This window comes from Ambystoma mexicanum, chromosome 12 (genome assembly GCF_040938575.1).
Source record: "Ambystoma mexicanum isolate Mex_15411 chromosome 12, UKY_AmexF1_1, whole genome shotgun sequence".
In the NCBI taxonomy this organism is placed as follows: Eukaryota; Metazoa; Chordata; class Amphibia; order Caudata; family Ambystomatidae; genus Ambystoma; species Ambystoma mexicanum.
The window spans coordinates 666,020,225-666,039,770 of record NC_090936.1 but is presented as its reverse complement, the minus strand read 5'-3'; the positions used below and the strand labels follow the sequence as shown (position 1 = coordinate 666,039,770).

The 19,546-nt window shown below is 42.2% G+C and overlaps 1 protein-coding gene across 3 annotated transcripts in view; it reads left to right on the top strand.

Moving 5' to 3' along the window:
* The window catches only part of LAMB4 (laminin subunit beta 4), a 933,969-nt gene that overhangs the window by 900,133 nt on the left and 14,290 nt on the right, over positions 1–19,546 (top strand). For all 3 annotated transcript variants that reach the window (XM_069629159.1, XM_069629158.1, XM_069629160.1), the window contains one exon: positions 1,897–2,050. In XM_069629159.1, coding sequence (XP_069485260.1) covers positions 1,897–2,050 — 154 coding nt within the window. The remainder of the gene's footprint in view (positions 1–1,896; positions 2,051–19,546) is intronic.

Below are 19,546 nucleotides of genomic sequence, written 5' to 3'. Positions count from 1 at the left end.
CGCTAGTATTTCTATGTATTGCTATTTGCTGAGCGCGCATACAGCACAGGGCAGTTCCTTGCCACTGAGTCTATGAGGGAAGAGTGGTAGCAGCCACATGCCTGAGTGAAGATCCTGCTTTTAGATTTGCAACGGAAAGTGACAAGAGAAGAACAAGAGCAAAAATCAAGAGGGAGAGAGTTCCAGAGCAATGGGGCAACAACGGAGAACGCGCAGCCACCTTTATAGGTGCAAATAAATGTAGGGATGGCTAGATGTGTGAGATTTGAAGAATATGCTGGGGAATATTGTTTATAAGGAATTGGGTTTATATGATGCGGTCGATGCCTGGCTTTGCAGGGCTTCCTCGAGCATATGTTGATTGCACCTGGGCCTGTAAAGTCATATCTAGCATATGATGGCCGTATCTGTGAATATGAGGGTGTACTTGGCATAAAGGATACACTTGTGCATGTGACGAGCTGCTTGATGATGAGCTATTACCTTGTATATGATGCTTGTGCCTTGACATATGAAGTTGTGTTTGGCGTATGAGGCCACAAGCACCTGCCATAACGATGGAAGTACCTGGGCATGTGAGCTAGTTCCTGGACGTATGATGCTCTACCCTGTTGTTTGGGGCTGTATCTGGATGTGTATTATTGTACCTGATATATGGAAGCAGTATCTGGCACATGAGACAGTTCCTGGCCAAGCCATGGCTTTACCTAGGCATGTACATTTAGAAGATGAGCACAGTATTTCTGGGTTAGCTCTCTTATTGGCTCTATGCATACGGCCTAAGGGTGAGTGGAATGTTCTTCGGCAGCGAGGAACCAGTGGATTCTGCTCTCCAGTTTCATAATGCCAGCAAAGCTGAACTTTCACAAGCTGGGGTGGGGTACTTCTGAGCATGTGATTGGAGTGTGCAGCATTAGTGCCAATCAGGGCGTGCAGAAAATACTGATATTCTGATTGGCGGAAATTCAACATGCTTCTTTAGTGGGAATTTTCAGCTCTCGGCTGTATGATGGCCAGGTTTTCCCCAGCTCTAATAGGGATATCTGAATTGGAAAAGCTACAGCAGGGCATCCTTTTATTTAAGCAGATGTCAAAGTGAGCAGGAACTAACAGTAACAGAGTTCCACTCATTTTATTGTTCACTGTCCACAGTTCCACTGCATTTTACAAGCGTTTTAATAATCCTGGGAGTGTCATTTTGCACATTTGAAGGACAACTGTTCATTTTCCTTGAACTTTCTTTGAACCCTTGATTTGGACTCCTACTGAGATGCTAAGCAGTCAAATAATGCGTAAAACCTTCTGAAGTGCAGGAACGACTCTGAGACATGAAACCCTAGAAATATATTCTGGAGAACTGTCTACTCTTTTGCAGCCTGTCCACCTGTCCATCTGCCTGCAACCCCACATGCCCAATGCGTGTGTTCTTCCATGCTGGCACCCTTCCCCTCCAATTGTGCCGGAGTCAATTTTCGACACCTTTTTTTAAAACACGTTTTACCTCTGCTTTTATGTTATTTAAGTCTTTTCAAGAGTATATTAGAAAAGCATGCCTTTCATAAGTAGAACTGACAGTAACGTGATAGACAAATATCAACATGTTGTATGCAGCCCATCTTCTGAAATGTCTGAAATAACAGCAAACCATGCATCACAACTAGGCCTCCCAGTAGATGTACATTAATACGAACAACACTTACCTTTCTCGTTGAGGATAATGGTTGTGCTTGGCAGTAAGCCCTACCCCCGATCAACCCAGAAAGCAGGATCAGCACTCATGGTATCTCACTTTACAAAGAATGTAAACACTTCACATTTTCAATGGATTTGGGTTCATCATTTGTAAAAAGAGAGTTTAAATGATGGAGCTAACCCACATCAAATGGTATTTTACAGGAACTGGTGACTGTGAAAGAGCGATATGATTTTCTCATAAACAATTTGACAAAAAGGGATATCCCTGAAGAAATCCGTGAACGGGTGAAGAGGATCAAAAATGAAGCTGAGAAGGTCTCTAAAGAAGTTGATAAAAAATTGCAAAGGATAGAAGGTACATTATTGCAGAATATGTTCATGTGTTTTAAATAAATGTGGGGAGACTGGTGTTAAAAAAAACAGCATCACCATTCAGGATTTCAGGCACTCATCGTCTTGTACCCCAGGAATGACATTACGGCACTTTTCAAAATTAATCACGCATATCTAAATTCAAAACATAATTGATAAAGAGCCTAAGTACATGACAACACGTTATGACTCATAGTCTGAGCAAACATGGAATGGTGTGTAGCAGATGTTGCCAGATTTTAGAATGTGAGTTCTCAAAAGTAGTTAAAAACGGAAAATGCAGATGTGTGTGTGTGTGTGTGTAGTGCACAATGCTGCTACTGCTGTTTGAGCTTCCTCAATGGAGCCCTAGCCCATTATGATCATATGTGTATGGAATTGTGGAGCCCACCACAGAGTGTGTCAGTAGTGTGACGCTGCAGTGATGTCCAGATTAGCTGCTGTCTAATTTGCCACAGGTGGAGGCTCTGCTGTGCTGGTTACCATGTAGATGATTGTTGCTGGAGTGGCAATGCGCTTCTGCTGCGCAAAGCCTTTGGGATAGAGCCTTGCCCCTGCTGGTGGTAATCAAGGAGAAAAGGACTACAGAGATGAAGGCTTATGGATCTAGTTCTTATGCATTGAAGATGCGTTTCGTTTAGCACCTGCTCACCAGTGCAGATTCCACTGAAACTCATCTTGATTAAGCAGGTTGCTGTATATTTGCCTGCCCCCTAATGTCCTCTCTATGTGCTCCTAGCTGCCAATATCCCGTCATCCTCAGTGTCCTTGGGGCCTGCAAAAATATTGGCATCCTTCTGTCCCTTAGGACCCTGTCTCCCTTCATCCTTACAGAATGCCCTTCCTTGAGGTGCGTGGGATTAGCCTCATCGTGCTATTCCACACTCTGCAACAGAAACTGGCTGAGTGGCCTGTTACACCCAGGCGAGGGCCTTTGTGGGCAACCTGAACATACAACACAGGAGCCGGATTACCAGATCGAACCTTCTCTTTATTACTCCTTCAACAGACTAACTTGTTTTCCCACCGTCCCTCCCTTTCCTCCTACCTCCCACCTCCCGCCTCCCGCTCCCTCCCATCGTCCTGGGTCCCTCCTTCTTAAAGGGGCCTGTCTGGTTTTTCATGGTAACATGGCCAGCACCCACATCACACCATGGAAATCATGCCCAATCAACCCACCTCAGCTCACTCACATGCTTGTACCCTCACACATCATTGTGAGTATCACATGTTGAAGGTCCACCAGCGACAAATCATCTTTTGTCCTACAAGGTGATGCAGCAAAAGACTTTAGCCCTGTGTGTGATTGTGGTCCTGTATGGAAATGCATGTAACCCTGTTTACCAAAAGAATATACTTGGCAATTGACATATATGCTCATCATTGTGAACTCCTTCAGTCATGGAGTCACACCAGAGGGTTGGGAATATGGTGTCAGAGGTAGCCTAAGCAGCAGTGAGTCATGGACATGTCAAAAAAGCAAGCGAAAATGATGTATACTGGAACAGTGGCAGCATTTACAACCATAGCATGTGTGTATGTCTGTTGTTAGAATGAGTGAGATCATTTTTAAGTCTGTGACATAAGATCCTCGCAATGTAGATGCTACTGGAAAATGTATTCTGCCTGAGGGCCTCCCAAATATGATTTATATTTTAAGTTCTTTTGACCCTGTTAAGGCTTGCAGGTGTCCTCACTGTTGGCTGAAAGGTTATCACACCTGTGTTAAATGCCAGTGTGAGGTCCTTCATGTTTAGCTACCAACAGCATAATTGTACCTTATTGGATCATGGGTACTCCTTTTCTTACGTGTATATGGAATGTCAGGTTTCTGTGGTGGGTCCCGAGCCTCATCACACTGATTGTTATTATCTTCTATGGGGCGTAGAGATAGGTGTTTGAGTTTTACATGCAGGGGTTCTCCAATGGCAGCTTTCTCTCTATGATACACAGGGCTGATTGTGGATGTATCAGTGCCTGCACTGGGGATGTCAACATGGAAGTAGTGTAGTGCAATGTCATGTACAGTGATCTTGAATTTGTAGATTTAGTGCAATCTGGGAGTAGAGTGAGATTGGCAAAATGAAAATATACTAGACATTGCTAAAATGGGAATATATACTGGGATTTTATAACTGGAAATGGACTTTAATTTTGCAAACTGGGAACATACTGGAAATTGACACTGGTAAAGTGGGTGTTGTGAGGTGTTAGCAATGAGGCTAGGACACAAGGGATTCATAGTTTTGGTGAAAGACCTTTATTTAAAATAAAAGGGAGTGGGAACATGCCTCTCTGTCCCTGGACTGGAGTTGTTTCCCTACCTAAACCCAAAACTAAGGGCCTGTCAAAGTTAGAATGTCCAAAGCAAAACCGTCCTGTGTTCAATGTTCTATTCTGGCACTCACACTCTAACAAAATAAACTCTAAGGGGAAAAGGGTAATGTCTTGGGCCTTAAGTGGTTTATAAATGTTCAAAAGAAGAATGTGTAACTCCAACACAAAGTTCCAGAAGGACAGAGTTCCTTATTCCAGAGGGTGGTTCCCTTCCCCTGGATTTCTCTTCTCTCTGTTCAAAGATATCAGTTCCTTGAATTTCTGTAAATCAACAATGCAAATGTTCGACACACAAAACACGTGGATCTTCACCCTTATCTCGTTAGGATACCTGGTGTACTTTCCTATCAGGTTTTCACTTCTTGTTTCCTTAGTTTTACACAACCATTGACTGGTCCTGATATATCCTTCTCAGGACCCCTTTTGCTGATATTCTTCCGATATGCTGTTCAATTTATCTTTACCTGCTGTATTTCTTTACCCAGACTTTCCCATATAAACACACTTGCAATTGCCTGGTATTCTATCGTGCCAGGGCTTTTCCTTCTTGTGTGCTCTGCACACACCTTCAATTGTAAACACTATTGTTCACATGTGTTTTGCACACACTTCCAATTGATATGTTTCTTGTTCACGTGTGCTCTGCACAAACCTTTAAATGTAATATCCTCTTTAGTCTGCTTTATCTAATACAGTATTGGGTTGGTAGTCCCACAGATATGCGCTGTACATCACAAAGTGATTGTTCAATTTATATCCCAAAAAAGAACACTTTTATTCAATCCAATTACAAAGAAACCTGAGCAACTGGTAAAGCAGACAATGCTGAAAATGAATCCAGACAAGACAAAGCATTAACAAATTATGCAAACAAAGGTGCCCCAGGCAATATAAGCAGAATATTTGATAATGCATACAATGCAGGGCATTAGTCCACACTGGACATGATTCAATTGTACAAATGTCAAAAAGAAGTCCTAGATGCACTGTTAAACTGTTAAACAAGGGTGCCTTCACAACAAAAGTGCCAACACGTGTTTCGACCTGTACAGTCTTCCTCAGGGCACACAACAATATTCCTGATTGGTTCACATCGTTATCATAACAAATATATATCACTGCTTAGTATAGCACTTCAAATATCAATGATGTTAACATGAGTCAAAGTAATTGGTACAAAAGGGAAAAGAGAGATTTAAAGGGAGGGAGGAAAAGGGAGAGAAGACATAAAAGTAGCCATTAGTAAATGATCATTGTAAAATTATACATTCCCATTGTGTTCATTTGTTTGCTATATTCAATACCCACTTCTTGTGTTTGGGCTACAAAACCAGTGATTACGGTCACATTAGTGAATCACACATACAGCACCAACAGTCATTATACATAGTTATGAGGGATCTACCGGTTAGTGGGATGTGGGACACCAGGTGCAGAGTTAAAGCGTGGTGGGATACGGGTTAGCAAATCACTTGGTGCCCCATTTAGACAGTTCCCCTTGCAAAGATCTAAAATGCTTATAATTATGCTGTAAGGCTATATCTGACCAAAGAACCATTTAATATTCTCCATATATAAAGATTTTTATTAGTCAAAATACCTTGTCAATGCCGTTTGTTAGAACTTGTCCTGTTTATTAGGAATGAAATAAGTCCAAATGTTTTCGTGCGGATATCAGTTTTGTTGGAGTTGTCTCTGATACCAGAAACTGTCATCATCACCAGTCCTGTTAGGACAGAGTTACGAAATTCTGTAAACTAGCAATACTTCATGCTCATATGTGCGGTTTTATTAAAGATATATTGACATATGCGTAAAAAAGCTACATATATTCTTACCATTAGTTGGTGATGATTTGTGTATGCATCAAATTACGGGTGTCTAGATCTCTTGGTATTCAATGTTAGGTCAGTAGATGGTGGAATAGTTTACTTGTTGTCTGTTCACTAATGAACCTCAGACATTGTCTAAGATAGAAAACGTAAAGAAGGTATGTGTATCAGATACGGTGTGGCTGATCTATCACATTATAAACATGAAGACCACTTTAAATGCAGTCTTACCATTGATTGACTGTAGAGGGGAAATATTGTGTTCTAAATGGCAGTCGGCATGACATCCAATATTGAGTTTTTGATATGTTTGCAAGTCAGTGCTGAAGCAATGTGGCTTCCCGAATCGAGCTATTACGGCATTCACAATGGTCTGAAATATAAGCCATGAATAATACATATGTCAGAATATTTACTTTTAAGAACTGCCCCGATTTTTGGTAGTCCACACTAGCGTTCCTCTCTCATATTCCTTACCCGTGTGAGCGATGTCTGATCACTAGTTCACACCCATTGTATCCTCAGTATAACTGGTAGCCATTGCAACCAGTCTCTGATGTTCCTTTGCTATGACTTATAGACGTTCATGGATTAGTCACGTGGCAAATCACTTGTTTACAAAGAGCAATTGTTAAGGTGCATTTGAATTACAACTAATTGTAAAAGTTAGTCCACACTCTTCCCTGTTATGGGAATTTGGTGGGAATTAGGTGGGAATTGGGTCTTATGCAGGTAGTGCGGCATAAGACCATTGCACTGTTCTTTAATTTTCTTAACGTTTGACACATTTAGTCATGTGAAGTTGTCGCGCAACATATTACTTTCCCTTTTTTTAATATTTGTGATTTTCGATAAAAACTCTCATATTATGTGGTGAAAATACAGAGTTGATTTTATTATGGTGAAGTTTTACCACGTCCAATTCCGCTAATAATATCAACCCTGTATATGTTATTTGTTAACTCAGGATTTAGATGCGAGGTAAACTCTCCCTTGATTGCTATAATATATGAAATTATATTAATCATATGATATAACATGGTGTCACAAATACTCCTCATACCGGCAAATCTTACAGGCGCTATATATTGACATTAGAATAAATACATGCATTGTATTCTTGAAGTGCAAATGGTGCCAAAGATATGGCAAAGTGTCTCGTGCTCTCCTCATTTCAGCAGTCCTAAGCAATTCCATTGGGTCAATTATGAGTTAAAACTGTCCCCCTAGAAATGTATGAACAAAGGTGCTCTCCTCATTTCAACCCCCTTTGGCGATTACACTGGATCCATTATGATTTAGCACTAGGCCCTAGAAGAGCATGAGGAAAAGTGCAAGTAATGGGAGCACATTACGTACTTGGAACACGTCAGTATACAGTACATATCGAACCGCCTTAGCATAAGTTGAAAATACAGTAGATCATAGAAATATGCTTAATTCATGTTCCTTATTAGGGCCAAGTTTTAAACATCTCAAGTTACAGATGGTACGAGCCTCCAATTGTCACAGATGTAATTCATGATCGCCTCCTCTGAGATGTGCTTTGGCCTGTTGTAAGCCTACAAATCTGATGTCTTTACTATTATCGTTTTGATGAAATGTTTGCCAAAGAGTGACAAAGGGAAGTTTTGGGTCTTGGCTATTCAGATTGGCCAAATGTTTGCGAATTTTAATTCTTTGTTCCCGAATAGTACTTCCGACATAAACTTTCTTGCACACACACCCCACTGCATACACAATGTATTCTGTTCTACAATTCATGAATTCTTTGATCTCCATTGGGAGTCCTCCATGGCATGCGAAAGTTCTCATAGGCGAAAGGGCAAATTTGCAAAAATTACAATTTCTACATTTGTGGAACCCAGTCATGGTATTAATGAGCCAATTTAGAATACCCTTACTGTCAGATTTCAATTGAAGAAATGAGGGGCTCCATTAAGGCATTGGGCATGGATGGGGTATTGTCAAAAGTGGAGGGCAATACCATGGCTCACTCCTTTTGTTTGTTTGTATAATTGATTCCGAAATAGGAGAACATTCTCAGACATTGCAAGTCTGACACATTCAAGGATATAATTAGTGGGAGTGGAAGTGATGTGGTCTCTCTGGTCTAAAAACGTTCTCAAGGCTTCTAGACCTTGTTGCTGTGGTATTGAGGTGTACAAGGCCTCTACATCCATAGTGGCCAGAAATTAATCGTCTTTTGTGATAATCTTGTCTAGTACGTGAACAGTGCCTGTGGTGTCTTTCAGAAAAGATGCCATCTGATTCAAGAATGTACCTTAGGCAGAATGCATTGTTAGATAATGGCGGTCTCCACCAGACGGCCTGAGGCTCTGCTACGCTGGGGTCCGGATTCATACCACGATTCCTTGCAATAGGTAAGAGTCTGTTTTGCAGACCACCATTGCTACACTGTATTATCAGTACATTCATGTCACGCGGCTACTGTTTCACGTAGCTCGCATTCGGAGTAGGGCTGAGTCACACCATCTAACACTGTGTATTTGACTATGTCCATTGAAAGCATGCACACGGTTGTAGGGCACTCCCTGGGTGGATACTATACCTTCCTATGTGTCACTAATAGAGGTGTCTCTCCTTGTCTCGACAGGCGCGATCTTCTTTTGACTATGTGCAACTCCATATTTGGATGCACCAGCATTTAAACGCCATTCCATACCGATATATCCGGTCTGTGAAGGAAGAGCGGTATAAGACCTGCTTTCCTTGGACACTTGATGTTATTATTCAATTTTGACCTCCCTCCCGCCAGATTTGGTATTAATACCTCTGGTCCTCATTGGCAGATTGGACTTGCACAGGATCACTGTATCCCCCGGTCAGGACCATTTGGGAGTTCAGACGGTTTTCAACTCCACACCATGATTTCAAGTGAACACGGTAAGATTTGCGGATCAGTCTCCACATGACCTCCATTATCTAACAATGCATACGTTGCTATTGATTAATACGTTTACGTTTTTGCTTATAACCCACATACACTCCTTACACACCTCTCTGTCTGATTCTTCCGACAGAGTCCACAGGAAATTCCTACCATAAAGTTGCTTCATCCTGATGAAGGCCGACACAACAGCAGCTACATTATTCAGCTCTATAAGGCCGAAACACAGTTGTGTTGACTATATGACTTTAAGTCCCAGTGTCCAACTTACACACTGTTTTAGAATTGTGCATTGAAGCACTCTGTACTGTTATTTTATTATTTGTTACTCATGTGATCCTTCTAGGTTTTCAGGGTATGTATATGTTTTGAATCACAATCCGAGGTATTGACTTTGGGTGAGCACTAATTGTATCATATATTGATATTGTATGTAAACTATTGAGCTTCCTGAGACAGCTTTCAAGTTGAATATCACTCTGTGTTATGTTTTAAATGTGTCTAACAAACAGCAACCATTGTGACAATGTGGTAATCCATTATAGGAGTGGATGTATTGGGTTCTGTGACACTGCTCATGTGTATTTCCTTAATGTTTACCTACCTGAGTAGAGCAGGGTTGTAACCAGCAGTCCTGTGTATTATAACAGTTCTAGTGCAGCCCATGGCTGTGGGCACAGTACTGACCCCCATTGGGTTCTTTACTTTTCACATACGAACCAACGGTCTCAACTAAATTACCATCATGGAGAAGGTTAATATCATTTCATACACAGGCGACTATTTAAAAAAACTATTGGGAACGACATCAACCCTTAGTAACGAGGAGGGAGTCCTGACCCGAGGTTTATCAAAAGACGAACTTGAAATATTGAACCAAAAGAAGAAGAACCGTATCAGGACAGAGATGCAAAGCAAATTTATGGTAGAATATCTGAAAGCGGGCATCATCCCGAGGGCCTCCAGGTCAAAAACATTCCCAAAGTCTTTACCGACAATCCTAAATTCACCAAGAACTTCAGTGGTGTAGGGAATAAATGTGGCTGTGACTGGATTATACTAGGAATTGACACTGCGGATGAAGAATGTAAAAAACAAGAAACTGAACTGATGGAATTAGAGAAAGAATTTCTGGAAGACCAAACCGTACAAGACGCTAAGGATAAGTAGAAATCGAGAAATTTAAGACCATCACGATAGATGGGAAAGTAGAAAATTTCAAGAAAGATCTACAGAACTACGCAGAAGTGAAGTCATAGCCCTACCTCCGCGAAACCTATTAGATGGACCAACAGCAAGGAAACTACAATAGGAGAAATCGGGCAGTGACATTCTTTGGGACTTCAACAAGCAGTGGCAGTGACCAAGGCACTGCTACAGCATGCACTTTTCCTTGTTGCATTTGTAACAACAGTGCCCCCAAACCATATGCTCTTGTAGCAACACTAATGGTGCCTTCTTTTTTAACATCAATTTGTTTCATTGCCAGAGCTTGAACTATTTCCTTCTTTATTTCCTCAAAACAGTTATCAGTGTGCCTAGCCCAAATAAAGGTAAAATAAGGAAAAACAACACAATAAAAGGGTGCTTTTACCATCTCAAGTTTAGCTTTACCGGACATTCTTGTTCCCACTTAATCTTGTGCTAACCTAGTTTCATTCTTGAAGAAGAGCATCTGTTACTGGAAGTTGTCTTGTTACTGCTCGACAGATGTCCAGCTCTATTGTCACCCAGTGCAAAACCCTGGCTTTACCATCGACTGTGACCTATCATTCAAAAGACATGTTACCATCAGCATGGTACCAGCTTGTTCTCCTTCTCCAAATCAAGCCCTATATCCCTGCCTGAGATTTAGAACAGCTTTCCAAGCCCTGGTCATCTCCTATTTGGATGGTGGAAATGCCTTACTCGCAGGGGTCTCAGATGCCAGCTTGGCACTGTGGAAAGATGTCCATCGTGCTGCAGCTTCTGTCATCACAGGAATAAGAGGATGTAACCACATAACCCCCATCCTCATGGAACTGCACTGGCTATTCCTTCCAGCACGCATCATATTCAAGACAGCCTGCAGCACCTTTAGATCAGTCACAACCTACTCTGCCTAGCTGAGAAACTCACCAACTCTGGTACCAGATGCAATGACATCACCAAACTGAAAATAAAGAACTCCAGGAGAAAATTCTAGGAATCAAAGCATTTTCCTCCTACAAATCCATGTATTTGGAACAAGTTACCAAGGCAGATGAGACTGATCTTTTCCATCCTACACCCCAGGAACTAATGGAAGGCCATACTCTTCAAAGAGAATCTCACCAATAACTGATCACTCAACCTTCCTTCACCCACTCTTGAGTTCCTTGTGTCCATCACCGCAACTTCTGCTACCTGCACGCCCTACCTGTATCTCCCCTGGGAGTGTCTCCCATGTACATCACTCTGTTGCTTCTCCAGCTACTTTTGTGCTCATATATACGAAATGTCAAACTATGGGAAGGCATCTGCAAGGACATTTTTAATGGATTTGTCCAGTCATAACAAGATTTCAGTCGTTAATGGGGGAGTAAAAGGAAAATCCAAATGGATGGCAAGAAGAATTTAAGAGAAAATCCTTTTTCGTCCTGTTCCTGCTCTGTTGCTGCCCCCAAACAAAGTCAGTTTAGAGGTGAAAGAAAGAAAAAAAGAGGAACTCAAACAATGCTACCAGTGATTTCCTCACTGGAAGGTTTTGTGAGAAGTTCTTTCAATGAAATCTGGCTCACTTTGGGCAAAAGGCTCAGGATATGGGGCAAAGAACAGGTTAAATCGGAGTTATGTGGGACTTTTGCATGAATATTGCCACATCAGTTTCATTGAGACGGTAACCAGTGATGTTACCGAAAAAAAATACCAAATTAACTTTGACTGAAAAAATACTGAAAAATAAATATATATGGGGTGTGGTTAAAGGGTTAAAAGGGGCAGGGGGTTGGGGGGGGCTAGAAATGTGGGAAAACAGGGTTTGGGAGGGGGTCCCCGCAATTTAAAAAACAATTTTATTTGATATTTCTTTTTTTTTGGTAAATATTGATACGATAAAAATATCTTTGGTAACACTACTTGTGAGTGACTGAAGTAAGGAGAGCAACTGCATTCTTCTTTTGGCTTGAACAAGCTATAGCACCTGTGCAAACCAATTGCATACTTATCGTCCATAGGCCACACTGTCAACACATGGTTCTATGAAATGTTAAGGGCTTCAGCTTGGCTCATTACATCTTGGCTTTACACTCTAATTGGGCTATCACATTTTGTTATTGTGATAAATGGAAACATTTGTTTCATCACATGTACTTTCATCAAAGTTCTGATTGAGTTAGGAGTCAATTTTGCCATCAGGCACATGGATTCAAAGCAATGTGGTAGACATTCCATATCCGTGATCCCAGCACGACTGCTGATTTTCTAGAGAGGGTGCATGGTTTGTGGAGGCAGTGCTGGCCTTTGGGGAAGAGACTATTGTTAGGCTATTTTGTGGACTGTAGAGCCACAGGACTACCTGATGTTATTCTTATATTGGGATCATGAGTGGCAAGCTAAAAAACGGACTTGGTGTGCCCTTGGACCCAATGTTCCATGTTTGGTGGTAAAAGAATGATGGTAAAAACTCTGAATATACTTACCAGGTCACCTGAAGACTGTATATGGGAAACCAGCTCTCTGTGATTTGCCCCAATTCACATTGTTTTGGTATACCTTGTTTTTTTGTTACATGTGGTAAAACGAAAATGCCACATTAGCTCTACACCTGTCTATATGCTATCACAATTAACTAGGACACATACAAAATAGACCAAGGCTGACTTACTTCTTTTGTATATACTTTATAAGCAATTAGAATTTATGAGAAATAAACATGTACAGTGTACTGAGTTTTCACATGACGTTTCCTGTGGTTCAAAATGAAAATGAACATAGCTGCAAGCACATTTCATTTTTAATGCCTCCACCCACGGTAAGGAGCTTTTTCTCACAATGGACTTCAAACACCCTTTTTGTGATAAATGGCCAGAACACTGCTATAACTGACCTTAAATCTTATCAGGTGGTTAACTTGAAACCTGCTTCTTGGATAATGAATGAACACATAAACTTAACTACCCACATTTGTAAATGTAGGACAGAATTCTCCAGCCTGTAACTGCCTGTAAAATGCACTCACAAACAAACAGATTGCACACCTTACTTGTACTTGTGAACTCACCTAAAGCACACTTGGTTCTGTGTGCCCTCAGGCTGCAATGATGGAATTCACTTCCTCCACTCAGCTGGTGAGAATCTCTCTCCACTGTACAGAGCCCTCAATGGAACGTTTCTTTATCTGCTTGTCTTCCCTCTCGGCAGGATAGTTCAGCACACACTCTTCTGACAGCCAGCCTGCTCACCATCAGCCAATCCAGCACACCCCGAGCGAGCCGAGCCCCTCCGACAGACAGCCCTTTTAAACTCTCTCTGTGATCTGCTCATAAAATGTACGCTAACCTACAGAAAGTGTAAGAAAATGTCTGCCCCTGACAGTGATGTCATGTGCCAATAAAACACCACCTCCCTTTGTCAAGCCTCCAGAAGATGCCAGAAAGCACTTTTTCCTTCAGCCTGCACCATTGCACAGAGATTCAGGCAGCAAATGATGAAAAATAGTTACATTTCTCAGTGCTGGTTTCCTGCGGCAGAAAAAGAACAATGGAGCTATTTTGACGGACTTCACATTCCTCAGCTCACACCTTGTCAGGTCTTCACCGCAAAATAATTTTAATTCTTCATGTTTATTTTCTTTTGCCTTTTTCTAAGCACACTGCACAGCCTATGCTGATACCATTTCCTAAAATGAGCTGGCTTGTACCATTGAACTGCACCAAAAGGTTGCACCAAAGAGCTATGGACTGAGCTACCTTGAACATTATTGTGGGGATACAATTAGTAAATTAGGGGTTTTGGGGTTTACGGGTTAGTATTTATTAGTCGTTATTGCAAGTCAGTCCATAGTGAACGATGGTGTAGTGCACTATGCTACAGTATGGTTACCATGCAAAGCTAGGTTCATATTTTCTTTTTGTCATGTAAACAGAGCGGGCTTACAACAGAGTCTTGCACCTCTTGCTGTCAGAGTCTGAGTCTGCTAACATTCTGCCCCTGCTGAAATGTGGAGCCCCACTGTCCCTACATACTCCCCCCTTTGTTTCTGTTCAGACCTGGCCTACCTATCGGGTCCTACAGAAACACACATTAAACTCTGCAACATTTAAAATACATGTGCCCCATGCATTTGAGTTTTCCCTTTCTCTACCGCCAACAACGCAAATATAAATGTAAACATTTTGACTGTATGCACTATTAACCAGATCAAAACAGCTACCATTGCAATTGACACAATCACCAAATCTCTTTCTGCCCAGGTTCCCCAAGTGAATGCATCACTCTGTGTCAGGGCTAAGTCACTCATAGTAATGTTATACTTATTTCAATTAATTTTGATTGTATGTATGCTTTCATGCTTCAACATATAATCAATATTCAGGGTCAATGCGAACAAAATTGATATTTTGCACCTTTCCCTCCCACAGATCACCATCCACATGAAATAGTGTCAGTTCACCAATCGACACCACTATATCTTCAGGAACAGACATGTAAAATATATTATGCTGTAACGGCTTGACAAGGAATGAACCATGATTGAGATGTGTAATTGGTTACCAGTACTCCGGTACTATGCTTGATTAATTTAGCGTAGGCCAATTCTTCATGCTTTGGGCTACTTATAGACACTTCACATCCTTCTGAGACACCCTGATCTGCCCTCAAGCCACAAATCACACCCGCTGCATCAGGAACAAATGGCTTCCCAGGACATATATAATTCTGTTCTTTGAATTTTACACGAGTATTTAATTTTGGGATCACGTACAAGTCGGGTTCCCAGGCTTGAAAAGCCACCAATTCAGGAGTCACAATTTTGACATATTTGTCCCCCTTCCAGAAACCTACATTATGCACTAATTTAGTTTGATACATCAATTCTGGAGTAATGAATGGGATACACAACAGAAAACCTATTTCCATTCTTTCTACATCAATGTACAATGGGATTGCACTTTCCATTTCAAATGCAATTATTTTCTTGGCTCATTTCCACCTCTCTTTATGTAATCAGTGTCATCATTTGACGAATAATATCAGATGACTCAAAGTACAGAGGTATATGGCCCTGAATCAGTTGAGACACCCTGTTTTGAACTTCCTGTAGAATATTGTCAGGATACTTTCTATTGGATTTACGACATTCAAAATGTCCTCCAATAATTTGTTGTGTTTCACAATGACACTGGCACTATGTTCTATCTAATATTTTAATCCATTCATTGAGGGTCAAAATTGTCTTGTTTACATATTGAACCACCTCACTCCGTTCACCCTTAAGTGCATCTAAGGTCTGCTGGATCATTCTCAAATCATGCACCAGTTCTCGGGCTTTACTTCCTAATGTGTTCACTGATAAAGCATTAGCTGTTAATATTGTTGTACCTACCACAGTGCCAATTATAATAATTACAATTGTCGCAACCAAAAGGCCGGCCACTCTTTTTCCCCCCTCTTTTCTTTGAGCTAGATGAACTCATGAAAGTCTTTTCTACCTGCAACATCACATCCTTCACCACTCTTTGAGCTCTCTCTTTGTGGTTTTTTTACCCATTCTCTCACTTGACTATATTTTATTTCAGAAACATTAAGAAACCTCTCAATTACCAGCTCTAGATTCAAACTAGTATAGATATTTTGATAGAAAAGTCTTATGTTCCCCATTATAAAGCCCAGAGATTCTTCCACTGCAATTCCCGAGACTGGTCCCGGTTCAATTATGACTCGTCCTTCCACTGAAATGTTATATGATATTGTCATCATAACTACAGATACTAAGATGAACCAAATAACACACTGTGTTTTTCCGTAATGCCTGGTTTGCAGCCACTTCATCTCCCCTCTGCTTCTTTTGCGGGATTCCTCCCGTGGAACTCCTGTCATCCGGTGGACTCCAAGGTGGACTCCAAGGTCCTAGGATCCAGCGGCTGTCTCCAGAAGCACTGGAAGGGCAATACGTTAATTTCTAAATCAAAAGAGTAAAAGACAGATTAAGAACCAAGTACACCAAACTCATTAATGTTCCCTTTCCTTTGAAGTTTGCCTGAAATAAAACTGTGGATTAAGCACAAAAAAAAATATACAATATATACAATGATGATTCAAGAATATGTCAAGGTTATTTCCCCACGACCACTGTAAATAGCACATGGATTAAGCACAAAAATACAATATGGCACATCTTTTCATCTCTGGCTGTAAATAAGCATGAAGATAACAAAATTCAACATGGTACTTTCAATCAAGAAACAATAGAAACATTAATTAATTATTGCTAGAAAGGTTCAGCATCCATTCAAAACACCTACTGCTCTACTCATGCCTCACCCCGTGACACTTACCAAACCTAACAAACCCCATTCTCCAGCATGGGGTCTGGCATGGATTCACATGCTCATGAATATTCCCCATCGTCAGGCTGGGAATCCTCGGTAAAGAAAAAATCAGTACCAGTTTCGTTTCTGATCTGTCTTTCTTAGTAGTAACCAATCACTGATCTCTGGGTCATACTGCCCCCAGCCAATGACTGCCCTCTCCATAAGCCCCGCCTCTGGCAGCCATCCTCAGATTTTTACCGCAAGCTCAAGTGTTGGGAGTCCTCGTGTTTAGCTCTTGAGTTTTTTGCTGCGTTTTCACGGTTTTTCAGGAGATTTTCTCATTTTTTCGGTTTATTCGAGCCTCAAGCTCCACCATTTCTACTTCCGACAACGGGTAGCCGTTTCGGAATTCTTGTACGCCGCTCAAGGGTGAAGTTTTCGTCGAGTTTACACTTCTTGGAGGATTCCGGAAGATCTGCGGCCTACCTCAACGGACATGGCCCAGGACAAGGGAAGCTTGACGTCCGGATCCAAGCTGTTCAGGTGCTGCCCTGGATGCGGATTGCAGAACGTTTTCAAGGAGGACGAGCACTCGCGTTGTCTCTACTGTCTTCATGAGTACAAGACGCACGTGGAGAAGGACTGTGCGTTCTGCAAGAACCTTTCGGAACGGACCAAACAAGATCGTCGTTCCCGCCTCGCCGCCTGGCTGGAGAAGGGTGTTAGGCAGAAACCTGTGCAGTTCCCTCTGGGACCACTGCAAAAGATTTAAGACTACAGGTGTTTGGCAGTAAACCCACTTGGTAGCAGTCTGTACCACACAGATTCACTTGGTAGCTGTGGCTGAGCAGTCAGACTTCCCTCAAGAAGAGTTAGGCAGTATACAGTGTTTGCACAATAGGTCAAAAGAACACAGTAGAACAAGCAAACACTGACCAGAGCTTGGTGTAAAAGAGATATAATTATTTATTTAAAACCACATCTAATAAAACACACTGGCACTAATATCAAGCAGTTCAAAAACACGGTCACTAAAAGATATACACTCCCTTCAACGATTAGTTAGACAAGTTTTAAGTAAAGCAACACTTATTTGCAGACAGCGGTGAGCGCTTAACGAAGATGGCACTCTAATCAATCGGTTTACAAGGGAGAGAAAGGCAGAGCAAAGATAGGAACAGATCCCAACACTTTCGGAAGAACACAGTAGGAGAAGAAGGCAGGTTAAAACTGTAAAGTCAAAGTTAACAGGGCCGGACCCACTTTAAGAGGCTCTGGTCGAAATGTGTCCAAGGTCACATGGTTCACAGTGCCCACAAGTCTCGCAATCAGTTCAGAAAGAGTTGAACCAAAAGAAAGGGACCAGTTAGATGGTCAAGGTGGCCAGCCCAGTCCAGAAGGTTAAGGGATTATTATTACCTTGTAGCAATCTTTAGAAAGGGAGGCCTGGTGGACACAGTACCTTAAAGTGGTGTGAATACTCCAGCGGGGGAAGTTGTTACTGGCAGCGGATGCAAGTCGGTGCTTCATCCGGGGGAAGAGAGGCTCTCGTCGGGGAGGAAGACAGGAGTCCGTTGCACTGCCAGGGAAGAAACCAGCCGCGGAGTTCTCAGTTAAAAGGAGCGGTCCTTTCATTCGCGGTCCAGTGGTAAGTGGCTATCCGGTTGCCGGGGTGCTTGGAACGGGCAATTCGACCACAAGACGTCCTGGGATGCGAGAAAAAGAAGGTAAACTGGTTGTGCCCACCAGTCAGGGGAAGAAGACTCTCCAGCCGGGAGATCTTCTCTGTCGTCGGGAAGTGGTGAGTCGGTTCCGCAGGACTCCATCGGTGGTGTCGTCGTAGCAGGTCGGCTCAGCTTCTCCCTCGTTGGATTTTCAGGTCCTGTGGCGACTTCTAAAGTTCCAGTCCCAAAATCCCTGCTTTTATGCAGCACACCCCCATTCACTCAGCCTAGCTGTCAATCAGACATGCTAAGTGGTGAGCTGGCGGGCTCACCACTTGGGCCAATCACACAAGAGTGCGACTTGAGTTACCAAGGTAACTCAGTCCAGGGTGCCTAAACCCCCTCCAACACCCCCTGTGGTACCCAGACAGAGTGGCACCACTTTTGGAGGCTTCTGTGGAGAAGCCCGCCAAAAAGTGGAGCAAAGGGCTCGACTTGGGTTGGAGTCGCAGAAGAGAACACAAACGCCATTCTAGAATCGAGTTCTGGCAAAAAATAACAACCGGCGAATTAATATTAAATAAATAAACCGGCGGTATGTTCGAGGCTATGAGAATTAAATAATTAAAGTTGGTAGCCTCGAACAATGGGAAAATCCCATGGAGATATATTTGCGGTCGGATATAAAAAGTAGTATCCACTGCCACCAGCCAAAACTCGATCAGGGGGCTCGACTAACAGACCCCGGGGTAATCAAATTGCCCCAACCAGTACGTCCACAATATGATGGTTTGTACTAGTTTCTGTTCATAATTTGGGACTAGTAAAGCCAATGGTGACTTTACATGCCCTGGGAGACAGTAGTCAGTCCCAGGGTATGGAGTCTATGGTGGGGTGTCACTACGACACCCCTGTGTCACTGCACTGAGGGTGCTGTGTAACACACATAGTAAAAACACATGAGACCCTATGGAGTAAAAGACCCCATAGCCTATAAAACACATTAACAGTCAAAGGAACCCCTCAAATCATGTCCAAGAGTGTGAGGAAAAGAGACTCACTCTTGGCAGGAGAAAAAAACAAACTCCAGAAATCCAGCAAAGCTGCTGGGGGACTCACTAGGTTAGGAAATTCAGCCTAAACAGAGAATTCTCCCTAACAAAGGCCACAGCAGGTGAGAAGGCGAAGAAAAAGTCTGAGCGGGCTTCTAAGTCCTGTGAGGGCACCCCGGCGACGGGGGCC